At 43.8% G+C, this 14,203-nt stretch overlaps 2 protein-coding genes across 3 annotated transcripts in view; one reads left to right on the forward strand and one right to left on the reverse strand.

Annotated features, from left to right (window-relative positions):
- Positions 1 to 9,728, reverse strand: part of LOC119509141 (CCHC-type zinc finger nucleic acid binding protein) — a 75,530-nt gene extending 65,802 nt beyond the window's left edge. Inside the window, exons 1-2 of one of the 2 annotated variants that reach the window (XM_037803045.1) lie at positions 9,582 to 9,728; positions 9,294 to 9,468 (exon numbers count right to left, since the gene is read on the reverse strand). The gene's annotated coding sequence lies outside the window, so the exon portion shown is untranslated. The remainder of the gene's footprint in view (positions 1 to 9,293; positions 9,469 to 9,581) is intronic. The other variant, XM_037803020.1, reaches the window with a different exon arrangement.
- Positions 9,729 to 9,872: 144 nt separating this feature from the next.
- COPG1 (COPI coat complex subunit gamma 1) overlaps positions 9,873 to 14,203 on the forward strand; it is a 30,069-nt gene continuing 25,738 nt past the window's right edge. Inside the window, exons 1-8 of the mRNA XM_037802985.1 lie at positions 9,873 to 10,016; positions 10,990 to 11,042; positions 11,480 to 11,560; positions 11,827 to 11,898; positions 12,078 to 12,157; positions 12,593 to 12,668; positions 12,932 to 13,024; positions 13,400 to 13,486. Of these exons, the coding sequence (XP_037658913.1) occupies positions 9,980 to 10,016; positions 10,990 to 11,042; positions 11,480 to 11,560; positions 11,827 to 11,898; positions 12,078 to 12,157; positions 12,593 to 12,668; positions 12,932 to 13,024; positions 13,400 to 13,486 (579 nt within the window). The 5' untranslated portion in view covers positions 9,873 to 9,979. The remainder of the gene's footprint in view (positions 10,017 to 10,989; positions 11,043 to 11,479; positions 11,561 to 11,826; positions 11,899 to 12,077; positions 12,158 to 12,592; positions 12,669 to 12,931; positions 13,025 to 13,399; positions 13,487 to 14,203) is intronic.

The raw sequence follows: 14,203 nt of genomic DNA on the forward strand, positions 1-14,203 counted from the left end.
AGTGACTGGAGGGACTGTGTGGCAGGAGGAGGAGACAGGGTCTTCTCACCGGCCGGCAGTGGAGAGGAGACTGGACTTCATTCCGAGTGTAAGGAAGATCCTTTGGAAGGTTTTAAGAAGGCCTTATAAAGTAAAGAATTTGGCTGGTCTTTGTCCCTTGTTCCTGGAAGATACCATCTAAACCTTTGGAATTTCCCCTGATAAGAGCATTTTGTTATTCGCTAAGGAGATGACTCAGGGACGGTCCAGGGCTGGAGGTTGAATTTAACCATGTGGGCAATGATTTAGTCAATCATACCTAATAATGAAACTCCAGTAAGAACTCTGGACACTGACGCTTTGGTGAGCTTCCCTGATTGGCCACCAATCACATTGATGTACCGGGAGAGGACACGGGAAATTCCCATTTGGGGACCCTTCCAGACCTCGTTTGTTTGTTCCTCTTCTCTTGGCTTGTCCTGATTTGTATCCTTTTGCTCCTTGCGTGCGTACCAGTTGGTAAATACTGACCTTGAAAACAAGCTGAGGAAGTGTAGCTGACATGAACTTTCTGGAAGGCAGTGTAAGCAAGAGTCAAAAATGTTCACATCTCCCCTACCCCCTAATGTCGACATCCCTTTTCAACACGAAGAAGTTAAAATGGTCATTGCCCAAATATCCCTGAAGAATGAGAAAACGGTCAAATGAGCGGGAGCAAGTGTAACAGGGAAGTCAGAATTTAACAAATGATTATGACTACCAAGTCATTTTATAGATATTTCTTTTTAGTTTCTAGTGTATTAGAACAGTCAGAAGGAAATGCCTGAAATTATGGAACTATAATTCATACTATACTTTGAAATTTGCTCTATATGTTAAACTGTACTTTGAAATTATCACTTTTCTGTATGTATATTTTACAATAAAAATTATTTAAAAAAAATAAAAATAAATAAATAAAATTCAAAAAGTTCACATCCTTTGACAAGGGACTCACCTGCTGGGATTATGTGTAGCCTGGGGGAGCAAAAATTCAGAAAATTCTACTGACAGCACTGATAGAGGGCAGTATCTTTCCGACCTGGGGTTGGGAAAGATTTCTTTAACGAGATGCAAAAAAGTGCTCTCTGCAAGGAAAAGATAATTCAACAACACTAAAATTTTAAACTTCTATCTATCAAAACCTACTGCTAAGAAAACAAAAAGCTACATCACAAACTAGGAGAGGATATTTGCAATAAATATAATTGAAAATGATAAGCATTCACAAAATATAGAGAACTCCTATAAATCGGCTACAAAAAAAAAAAAAAAACCCAAAATGTATGAATATTTCAGAGAAGAGCATTATTGTCCAATAAACAAATAATAGATTCTCGACCTCAGGGAAAAGCAATACCCTATTTATACCCACTAGATCCACAGAAACTAAGTTTGATGACACCAAGTAGGGGTGTAAATTGGTATAAGACTGTAGGAAGTAACTGACATTATCCTGTAAGGTTGACTATCCTAGAACTCAGCAATTCCTCTCCTTGGTATATACCCAAGAACTGTGTGTCCTTAAGTAACGTACTTATATACTCTTTCAGTTACATGCTTAACCTCTCTGAAATTCATTTTCTGTGACTGTAAAAGCACAGTATTGTCTACTTTGGAGTTTCATTTGGGTGGATTAGAGATAAACTACATTGACGTGTCTGTCTCCTGGTAAGTCCTTGATAAATGCTGCCACATAGTGTGTGGTATCCCCACCTTGATAGCGATCATACCTTATTACAATGCAGCCCTTTACAGTTTCCAAAGTGTGTGTGTATGTATCCATTCCCTCATCCTACACACTTCTAATTTTTCATCATAATATAGCATTATAGAACATTTAAGTTTTACATGGTTTATGTAATAGTGGGTGCTTAATAAAAGCTGAATGAATGAATGAATGAATGAATAATTTCAAAGATGCGTGCAAGCAGAGAAGAAATAGGGGACTGCTTCTTGACTGGAGAATTCATTTGGTTTGACGGGAAGCTGCCCCTAAAGCGAGGGGAGCCCTGAGTCTCCCTGTTACATTAGGGAGGACCCCTGGGGAAGACCCAGGACTCTGAAACTGCCTCGGTTGTTCTGGTGGGCAGCCAGGACCTAGCAAAGAGGCTGCCAGTTTCTTCCTGTTCTGGCTTCTGAAAAACAGAGGTAGAGAGAGCTGATGCCACCTGGAGGGCAAATGTGGACATCTGAGAGCTTGGAAGAAGATGGGAAATTCTTAGAACAAAACTCTAGTTCTTTTAGTTTGTTTTGGGGGAAGGGACATTTAAATAATCCCAAATTTATTTCAAATTAAATTGTTATTGAAATAATTACAGATTCACATGCTTTTGTGAGAAACAATGCAGAGAGATCTTTTGTACCCTTTGAACAGTTTCCCCAATGTTGTATATATAACTATAATGTATACATCAATAGAATAGAATTGAGAGTCCAGAAATAAACCCATGCATTTATGGGCAACTGATTTTCAACAATGGGGCCAAGACCATTCAATGGAGGAAGGAATAGGCTTTTCAATAGATGGTGCTGGGACAACTGGCAGCCATATACAAAAGACTGAAGTTAGACCGTTAACACAGATCATATACAAAATTTAACTCAAAATGGATCCCAGACCTGGACATAAGGGCAAAAACCATATAACTCTTGGAGGAAAAGAGAGGTGTAAATCTTCATGACCTTGGATTAAGCGATGGTTTCTTACATATGACACCAAAAAGCGCACACACACAAAATTAGATAAATTAAACTTCACCCAAATTAAAAACATTCCTGCTTCAAAGGACGCTATCAAGAAAGTGAAGACAACCCACAGAATGGGATATTTGGAAATCATATACCTGATAAGGGTCTAGTCTGCAGTATATACAAAGAACTCTTACAACTCAATAATAAAAAGAAAATAAGCCAATTTTTAAATGGGCAAAGAATATGAATAGATCTTTCTCCAGAGAAGATATACAAACAGCCAATAAGCACATGAAAAAATGCTCGACATCGTTAGCCATTAGGGAAATGCAAATCAATACCATAACGAGATACCACCCACTAAACAGACAATAACAAATGTTATTGAGGATGTGGAGAAATTGGAGCTTTCCTACGCTGCTGGCTGCGAATGCAAATTGGTGCAGCCACTTTGGAAAAACTGTTTGGCAGTTCCTCAAAAAATTAAACACAGTTACTACATGAACCAGGAATACCACTTTTACGTATTTACTAGATTGAAAACATATATTCACCTAAAAACTTGTATACAAATTTTCACAGCAGCATTATTCCTAACATCTGCAAAGTGGAAACAGCCCAAATGTCCATCAACTGATAAATGGATAAACAAAACGTGGTATATTAGTAATATTAATACAATGGAAGTGTTCTAGTTTGCTAATGCTGCCGGAATGTAAAACACCACAGACGGATTGGGTTTATTTGGTTACACAATTACAGTCTTAATGCCATAAAGTGTCCAAGGTAACACATCAGCATTCGGGTACCTTCACTGGAGGATGGCCAATGGTTTCCGGAAAACCTCTGTTAGCTGGGAAGGCACATGGCTGGCGTCTGCTCCAAAGTTCTGGTTTCAAAATGGCTTTCTCCTAGGACGTTCCTCTCTAGGCTGCAGTTCCTCAAAAATGTCACTCTTAGTTGGACTTGGAATATCTGTCCTCTCTCAGCTTCTCCAGAGCAAGAGTCCGCTTTCAATGGCCATCTTCAAACTGTCTCTCATCTGCAGCTCCTGTGCTTTCTTCAAAGTGTCCCTCTTGGCTGTAGCTCCTCTTCAAAATGTTCCTCTCGGCTACACTGAGTTCCTTCTGTTTGCCAGCTCATTTATATGGCTCCACTGATCAAAGCCCACCCTGAATGGGCAGGGCCACGCCTCCATGGAAATTATCTCATCAGCGTTATCACCGACAGTTGGGTGGGGCACATTTCCATGCAAACAACCTAATCCAAAGGTTCCAACTTAATCCCCACTAATATGTCTGCCCCACAAGAATGCATCAAAGAATATGGCTTTTTCTGGGGGACATAACACATTCAAACCAGCACAAGAAGATTATTCAGTGTCTTAGTTGGCCGGGGCTTTGTTATGACAATAACGAAGCACCACAAACAAGATGGCTTCAACCAACAGAAATTCATTGTCTCACACCTCTGGAGGTTAGAAGTCCCACATCTGTAGGGGACAATCCCTCCCTTGCTCTTCCTAGCTTCTGGTGGGCTGCCAGGAGTCCTCAGGATTCCATCCCTGCCTCAGTTGTCACATGGTCTTCTCCCCTGCATCTGTCTGTCTGTCTGTCTCCAATTCTCCCTCTTGCATAAGGACACCGGTCATGTTGGATTAGGCCCCACCCTACTCCACTTTGGCCTCATCTTAACTAAATAACATCTTCAAAGACTCTATTTCCAAATAAAATCACACTTACAGGACCAGGGATTAGGACTTGAACACATCTTTCGGGGAGACTCAATTTAATCCATAGCATTCAGCCATAAAAAGGAATTCAGTGGAGGGAGGGGCAACATGGCGGCATAGAGAGGAGTGGAAGCTAAGTAGTCCCCTGGAACAACTACAAAAAAACAGAAACAACTAGTAAATAATCCAGAATAACTGCAGGGGGACAAATGAGACCATCCACTCATCATACACCAAACTGAATTGGGAAGAATGCCCAAGAACACAGCATAAAATCTGTAAGTAAAACCTGCGGATCCAAGTCATGAGACCCCCTCCCCCAAAGCCCAAGCTGCAAAGCCTCGTGGTGCCAGAGAGAAGCTCTCTCCCAGCAAGTGAATATAGCTCAGCTGAGCTCCAACTGGGGTTTTAAGTAGCGAGTGTGAACTGCTCACTACAGATACGCATCCCCAAAAAACAGACAGAGGCTTTGGGTGATGACTGACCTGGGAGGGTCGCCTTGGACTGGGTCTGAAGGGGACTAGCTGTTTGTTTTTTGGCTCAGTGGAGAAAGCCCCAGTCATTTTCAGTTTCCAGGGCTGTGACTCCGGGAAGGGCGGAGACAGCACAAGCAGAGAGCGAGACCACTGAAATGCTAATGACCTCCACCTGGGGGCTCTGTCTTCTCTAGGAGGAAAGGGGTGGGACGCTTTCCATTCAGAACCAGACCCCAGAGCCTAGGGGAACACGGCCATACTTCCTCACACCAGTCAAGAATTATAGGCTGACAGGCGTCACCTCCTGGGCAGAAAAGCACAGTGACACAAGGCATCAAAGGGTGAAGCGATTTTCTAAGACACACCCTCAGGGAAACCAGATACTGAATATTTCTTCCCTCTGGGACCTGAGCCTGTTCTGGTCTGGGAAAACCTGATTTGGATAACCAAGGAAACCATGCCTAGACAACAGAAAATTACAACCTACACTAAGAAAAACAAAGTTATGGCCCAGTCAAAGGAACAAACGTACACTTCAACTGAGATACAGGAATTTAAACAACTAATGCTAAACCAATTCAAAAAGTTTAGGGAAGATATTGCAAAAGAGATAGAGGCTGTAAAGGAAGCACTGGACATGTATACGGCAGAAATCAAAAGTTCAAAAAAACAACTAGTAGAATCTATGGAAATGAAAGGCACAACACAAGAGATGAAAGACACAATGGAAACATACAACAGCAGATCTCAAGAGGCAGAAGAAAACACTCAGGAACTGGAGAACAAAACACCTGAAAGCCTACACGCAAAGGAGCAGATGGAGAAAAGAATGAAAAAATATGAGCAACGTCTCCGGGAACTCAAGGATGAAACAAAGTACAATAATGTACGTATCATTGGTGTCCCAGAAGGAGAAGAGAAGGGAAAAGGGGCAGAAGCAATAATAGAGGAAATAATTAATGAAAATTTCCCATCTCTTATGAAAGACATAAAATTACAGATCCAAGAAGCACACCGTACTCCAAACAGAAGAGATATGAATAGACCTATGCCAAGACACTTAATAATCAGATTATCAAACGTCAAAGACAAAGAGAGAATCCTGAAAGCAGCAAGAGAAAAGCAATCCATTACATACAAAGGAAGCTTAATAAGACTATGTGCGGATCTCTCAGCAGAAACCATGGAGGCAAGAAGGAAGTGGTGTGATATATTTAAGATACCGAAAGAGAAAAACCACCAACCAAGAATCCTGTATCCAGCAAAGCTGTCCTTCAAATATGAGGGAGAGCTCAAAATATTCTCTGACAAACAGACAATGAGAGACTTTGTGAACAAGACACCTGCCCTACAGGAAATACTAAAGGGAGCACTACAGGGTGATAGAAGACAGGAGTGTGTGGTTTGGAACACAATTTGGGGAGATGGTAGCACAATAATGCAAGTACACTGAACAAAGGTAACTATGAATACGGTTGAGAGAGGAAGGTGGGGAGCATGTGAGACACCACAAGAAAGGAGGAAAGATAAAGACTGGGACTGTGTAACTTGGTGAAATCTAGAGTATTCAACAATTGTGATAAAATGTACAAGTATGTTGTTTTACGAGGGAGAACAAGCAAATGTCAACCTTGCAAGGTGTTAAAAATGGGGAGGCATTGGGGGAGGGATGCAATCAGCATAAACTAGAGACTGTAACTAATAGAATCATTGTATTATTCTTCCTTTAATGTAACAAAGGTGATACACCAAGGTGAATGCAGATAAGAGGGGGGGATAGGGGAGGCATGTTAGACACTTGCCATTGGTGGTATTGTCTGATTCTTTATTCTACTTTGATTTAAGGTTATTTTTCCTTCTGCTGCTTCCTGTCTTTTTTTTTTCCTCTTTCTTTTGCCTCTCCACCTTCTTTGACTCTCCCTCCTGCCTTGTGGAAGAGATGTAGATGCTCTTATATAGATAATGTTGAAGGTGGTGAACACATAAATGTATGACTATGCAGAAAACCATCGATTATTTACTTGGGATGGAATGTATGGTGAGTGAACAAAACCATATTAAAAAAAAATGGGTTGATGACAAAACCTCGAGGGCAATATACTGAGTGAAATAAGCCAGACACATTAGGACAATTATTGCAGGGTCTCACTGATAGGAACTAATTATAATATGTAAACTCATAGACATGAAATATAAGGTACCAAGATACAGGACGAGGCTTAAGAATGGGGAGTGGTTGCTTAGTATGAGCAGAATGTTCAATTAGGATGAACTTAAATGTTTGGAAATGAACAGGGATGTTGGTAGCAAGATGTGAGAATAACTAACAGCGCCGAATGGTGTGTGAATGAGGAGGAAAGGGGAAGCTCAGAGTCATATATGTCACCAGAAGGAAAGTTGGAGGTCAAAAGATGGGAATGTATAAAACTGAATCCTATGGTGGGCAATGTCCATGATCAACTGTACAAATACTAGAAATTGCTTCCATGAACCAGAACAAATGTATGACAATACAATTAGAAGTTAATAATAGAGGGACATATAGGGAAGAACTATATACCAATTACAAACTATATACTACAGTTAGTAGTATTTCAACATTTTTTCATAAACAGTAACAAATGTACTATATCAATACTACGAGTCAACAATTGAGGGGGGTTGGTTAGGGATGGGGAGGATTAGAGTTTCCTTTTCGTTTTTTCTTTTTTCATCTTTCACTTTATTTCTTGTCGGGAGTAATGAAAAGTTTCTAAAAATTGAACAAAAATTAAGTGTGATGGATGCACAGGGGCAAGTGATTGTACACTTTGGATCTTTGGATAATTGTATGGTATCTGAACAATCTCAATAAAAATGAAAAAAAAAAATATAAGAAATGCAAATTAAAATTACTCTAAAGATACTATTTTCCACCCAGACTGGCAAAGATTATAAAGTCTGGCCAGAGTGTGGGGAGTAAGGCATACAATTCCTATGGAAGGCAATTCGGAAATAATTTTGTGGCCAGTTAATGCCGTTTTTAGGAAGTAAGTTTACAGGTATCTGTAAGGAATGCAGTAGTGATACATGCGATAGCATAGGTGAACCCTGAAAACATGCTAAGGTGAAAAAAGTCAGACACACAAAAGGCCACATATGTAAGATTCCATTTATATGAAATGTCCAGAATAGGCGAACCCACAGATGCGGAAAGTAGATTAGTGGTTGCCTAGAGTTTGGAAGAAGAGGGGGTGATGAAAATGTTCTGGAATTTGATTGTGATGATGGTTGCACAATTCTGTGAATATTCTAAAAACCACTGAATTGTACACTTAAAAAGAGTGAATTTTATGGCATATGAATTTTATCTCCAAAAAGTCACAAAACTATGGTGTCATATCACAACCGAAACTATAGCATAATATCACATTGATACGATCCACCTATCTTACTTAGATTTTCCAAGTTTTACTTGTACTTTCAGTTCTAATAACCTGTGTTTCTACAAAAGGCTCAGTTGTTACCATGGAGAACGTAGATTACATTTAAGAAAATAACAAAACCCTCTAATTACATATAAGCCCATACTTAGAGTTGGAACCCCAATGCAACATTCTCATTTTCAGAAGAGTATTGTAAAAATTGTCCTTGGTCTGTAGTTTTTATAGAATTAATACCATAACACAAGCAGATATTTTAATGCAACAAAATTCATCTGTGTTTTACCATCTTAACACAACAATTTAATACTCTGGTGTTCTTTTCAGGTTGTTAATCATGAGGCATTTTTATTTCATATGATTATGAATACATTTACATCCTACTTTTCTCTTTTAGCATCTTATTTATTATATGATGTCATCCTCAAAAACATCCATTTTACAAGACGCAGAATGTTTCATCCATTGGACATGCCATGTCATAAATTCCTTACTCATGGACATTTAGGGCGTTTTACCTTGCTGCAAACTGCTGCAGTGGACAACTTTGTTTTCTTCTTTTGGATGATTTCCTCCAGATAAGGGGTGAGGGTTACAGGTTAAAGGTTTTGAACATCATTTTGACACTTGACAATTTCCCTTTCTCCCAACACTTGTTCGCCCGCTCCCCAGCTCCCCCAGCCTCAGTCTCGACACAGCCCCTCCTTGCATCACTCCAACCCCCCCCCCCCGGCTTTGCCGTCAACCCCACCCACCAACACACACATACTTCTTCACCTGCGGGCATCTGCCCCAGCCCCTTGCCTCCCCCACTACCTGTTTCTCCTCTGGGCCTGGCTGCTCGCTGTCCCTCCCCAGGCAAGCCGGTGCCAGACGTCTCGGCGCTGGACCATCCCGACTCGGCTTGCCGCAGCGAATGCCATTTGGCACGTTGGCACTCACTGTCCTTACCTTAGTTTCAGGGCGTCCCGAGCAGGTTTCCAGGAAGATAAACCCTGGGTGATGTGTCATTTTCCTCTTCCCATCCCTTCCCGCCCCCAGCGCTAGGCGGCGCATGCAGTTGGCGCTGGATAAATACCTAGTATTCAGTGATGTTGACGTCTCGTGCTGATGCTTAGTTAAATCCCTGAAAGTTAAAGTACAAAACAGTCTGCACCAGGTGTAAATGTGCTAGGGATAGGGCAGATATGATTATAATAGCAACTTCATGCATTCAACAAGAACTCATTGCGTACTTACTATGCGCTAACATTATCCACTGCGGTGACCAAAAGACAACAGAAGCATCAAAGTAAAAGTATAACGTGTTAGACGGTGATTCGAACCAGGGAGAAAAATCAAGCAGGAAAGAGCCCTGAAAGTGAGGAGTGGGGCAGAGCCGGGGTCGCGCTCACCGGAAACCTAACTAGCCTCCGCCCTCCGAGTGCTGCCCTCTGGTGAAGATGGAGTTAACGCAGGACGCGGCTGTGGCGGCCGCCGCAATGTGCGCAGGCGCAGGGTGCGTCGTGCGTCTGCGCAGAGCGCAGGGGCGACGTGGCCGGGTCGGACCCCGGAAGTGGCCCGAGTGGAACTGCCGCGGGACCGCTGCTCTGAGCGCGGAGTGTTTATTGCTGCATCGCGCCCCCGCTGGCATCGCCATGCTGAAGAAATTCGACAAGAAAGACGAGGAGTCAGGTGAGGAAGCCCGGGCCTGAGTTTGAGGGAGGCCGGACCTTCCTGCAAGCCCCCAGGTGCCTCCTTGGGAATCCTCTTTAGTTGCATCTGCCGTCACCTGGAGGACGACGCTCAGTGAGGGATAGGCGCTTGTGAGAAGCTCGGTGGTTTTTGGCAGGCCTCGGAGACCGAGCATCTTCCACGGTCCGTCCCCCTCATAAGCTGGGACCGCTACTAGCCGGGTGACCTTGGGAGAGTTTCGATCTTCTGTGGGCCTTAGTTTTCCCATCTATCAGAGGAGGGAGTCGGGCTGGTTGTTCCCTTGTTACTTTCTTCGTCCAACTTCCTCGGATTCGCCGGGACTGCGCTGTTGCTTGCCCAAGGTGGGGCATGAGGTGCGGAGCCAGTGTGCTGGCTGAGAGTCCTAACTCCATTCATTCATTTGTTCAGCACACATATTGAGTGCTTACTGTATGCCCAGCACTGTACTGTCCTGATACGGCACTAGAACAAGGCAGAAAATCAGTCTCTTTTCTGGGAATATTAGAATCTAGTAAACAAGATGGTCACAGGCCTAGTGGAGGAGACAAATCTCAATCAGATACTCACACACATCATTAATTCCTGAGGTGACATCTGCTACCAAGGAAACCTAGTAATGGGGCAGGTGGTCCCTGGAACATAGTAGGGACTCAGTAAGTACGGGCTGCATAAAAGAATGCTAAACGTGACAATGACAGACACCAGGAGAGGCATAGAAGAAGAACTGTTCAGGCAGGACTGCTGGGTGACTGTAAGTGGTTTGGGCTAGAGTGGATCTCCCTTGCAGGAGAGTGGTAGGATCTATAGATAGAGCCTTAATTGCAGATCCTTAATTGCATTCCTGAGGAGTTTGAACTTTATTGGTTAGATATTTTAATCTTTCCCTTCCCTAGGTCTGTTAGAGTTTTAAATTCAGAGTCAGAACCTGTATCATCTTCATTCTTGATTATAGGTGGAGGCTCCAACCCATTCCAACACCTTGAGAAGAGTGCAGTACTCCAGGAGGCAAGTGTCATTTGTTCTCCTTTGTCTTACAGCATCAGTGTTCGTGACTGATAGGATGGAAATATTAACACATTCAAACTGCTTTATTAGAGAACAGTAGGGGAGGAAACCTGTGCCTGGAAATACAGAATAACTTTTGTTCTCAGAATTCATTAAGCCTGTTTTTGTTGATGTTAGTTGCTTCTTCTTTCACCTAACAAGCGTTTACTAAGTATTTGCGGGTCAGTAGGTGAGCCCATTTATAACTGATTTTTAGGGAAGATTTCAGAAGTTGTTTACAGATGGATTAAGGGAGAAAAAAAATCTCTTTCTTTATGAAAATAAGCTTGTTTGGGTAAGTATAGTTATTTACCCTAGGACTTCCCAGAACATTGAATGTGCTTGAGAGTTGTCAGTGGAAGGGATAGAAAGTAATTGTCTTGGTTATTTCTTCTTAGGCCCGTGTATTTAACGAAACTCCCATCAACCCTCGGAAATGTGCTCACATCCTCACCAAGATCCTTTACCTCATAAACCAGGTAACAGGGTGAGCTGGGGGGGGGGGGGCAAAAAATGGTGCTGGGGGAGGTTTGGGAGAGAGGGGTACAAGTTATCATTACACTTAGGTGATTTGACAGCTTCTGTGGTTTCAGCCACTGGTCCAGCTTTGGGTCGGCTAGAGCCAAATGTGTTGCCTTTCATGGCACCTCTACAAGGTCCAAGGAGCTGGCCTGGGGTGATGTGACCAAAAAGAGCCATCTGCCCCTACTTTCCCAGGCTGAAGCTTCTTTCTTCATTACTGCAGGGGGAGCATCTGGGCACCACCGAAGCAACCGAGGCCTTCTTTGCCATGACTAAGCTCTTTCAGTCCAATGATGTAAGTGCCCTGACCCCACTTGTTCTTGAGGGGGAGCAGCTTGTAAGAATGTGGTGAGAGGGCCAAGGAAAACTGGCTCCCCGGACACTGTGGGCTGCCTTTGGGAGTTCAGAGTTTTGTCTTCCAACTCTGCCCCTCATGGTGAGCCAGGGGAGTAGGTTTTTTCTCATCTCTCACAGCCCACACTCCGTCGAATGTGCTACTTAACTATCAAGGAGATGTCTTGCATCGCAGAGGATGTCATCATTGTCACCAGCAGGTGAATTGTTGGGGCTATGGGTGGTTCTTCTGATGGGTTCCTTGGACACAGAGGACATTTTTCCTCTTGTGTGTACCAGAGTATGAGGCTTTTGGTTGGCATAGTCTCCTGGCACCCTTGCCCATTCTGTTTCCCTCATCCTCCAGTGACAGCTGCCAACCCCAAGGTGGCTTCCAGGGAATGCTGTTTCCCTTTTAATTCTCTGGCCTTAGCTTAGACCCAAACCCTTCCTTCCCTTGGAAGTCCGCAGAGCCAAAAGGAGCAAGAATAGCAGGATAACACAGTTAAGAGACGTTTGTAGTAATCCACGCAAGCTTGGTAACCTTGGAGCTAGAGAGGAGTAGAAGGGGGACGTGGGCTCAGAGGAGCAGGCCCTGGGCTGAGGCAGGGCAGGGCAGGCCCCCTGTGTGTTGAACACCCCCTCTCCCCTGGCAGCCTGACAAAAGACATGACTGGGAAAGAGGACAACTACCGGGGCCCGGCTGTGCGAGCCCTCTGCCAGATCACTGACGTGAGTCATGCCAGTCCTCCACCGGCCCTGCCTCTCTCCTCAGCCGAGGCTCCCAGTCTCATCCTTTGCCTGCTTTAGGTTGTGCTCCATCTCCTGGGCAAAGCCCTGAGCTGGGTGGTATGTGGGAGGGCTGGTGTGTGAGAAGACAAGAAAAGGAAATGTTTTCTCTCCCCAACACCCACTGCTCCATATCCTGTTACTTGCCCTCTTTAGTGTGGCTGAGGTTTTCTGGGGTCCTCTCATGCCCCCTCTTGTTCCCACAGAGCACCATGCTGCAGGCCATCGAACGCTACATGAAACAGGCCATTGTGGACAAGGTGCCCAGCGTCTCCAGCTCGGCCCTGGTGTCGTCCTTGGTGTGTGCTGTGGCCAGGGCCCTGTGGGTGGGGTGGAAAAGTGAAGGGAGAAAAAGTGTTTCTGTAGCCCCAGGGTCTCACTCCCCTTTTCAGTGAAGAGAGCCAGGGAAACTCTGGGTCAGTTGAGGAGGGGCCCAGTCGGTCAGCCTGTGACCCTTCCCTTGGGACTCCAGATTGTTTGGATCTGGCAGGAGATCTGCTATGGCAGGGGGAGTGATGGGGAGAGCTGTCCTGAATTTGGAAGCCGCAGGCGAGGCCCTGGGCTGTGCTTGAGGGATGATGCAGAGCCGGGCCGAACTGCGTCCTGAGCCCAGGAGGTCTGATGCAGGAGAGTGTCCTGCCCGCCCGTGCCTTACTCTGCCCCGTTATCCACAGCACCTGCTGAAAGGCAGCTTCGACGTGGTCAAGCGCTGGGTGAACGAGGCCCAGGAGGCGGCATCCAGCGATAACATCATGGTCCAGGTGAGCTGTGAGTGGAGGGGCCAGATTTAAAGCACTGTAGCACATGGGATGGCCCTGGCCAGTCAGTGGACACTCACCACTAGAGAGCCCTGACTGTGCAGGCTTTCATCCTTTAGTCACTGAATCATGGGGCGATTTAAGGGGTTCAGGGAAAGAACCCATGACACCACTAGGGGGGAGTTGGATTAAAGGCTGCTGCTGCTTTTTTTTTTTTTTTTTAATTTTAAATAGTTTTATTCACACACCATATAATCCATCCTAAGTGTACAAAATCATGGCTCTTGCCATAACCATATAGTTTTGAATTCACCACCACAGTCAATATGAGAATATTCTCATTTCTTTCAAAAAAAAAAAAATCCCATACCCCTTACATCTCCCTACTACTGACATTTAGCTTTGGTATAGGGCCTTTATTACAATTAACAAAAGAATATTACAGTGTTACCGTTAACTGTAAACCTTGGTTTGCATTAATTGCATTTTTTCCCATATTCCACCCTATTGTTAACACCTTGTAAAAGTGACATACATTTGTTTTAGTTCATGTAAGAACTTTCTTGTATTTGTACAAGTAACCACTGTCATCAGCATTCTAGGTTTTGCTAAGTTAAACAGTCCCAGTTTTATCCTCTGGCTGCCCTTCCATTTGCACACAGAAGGAAATGACTTCTTACAACCATACACACTCTCAGCTTTGTTACTTAAACTTAAGGT

This window comes from Choloepus didactylus, chromosome 1, assembly GCF_015220235.1.
Source record: "Choloepus didactylus isolate mChoDid1 chromosome 1, mChoDid1.pri, whole genome shotgun sequence".
Lineage (NCBI taxonomy): Eukaryota > Metazoa > Chordata > Mammalia > Pilosa > Megalonychidae > Choloepus > Choloepus didactylus.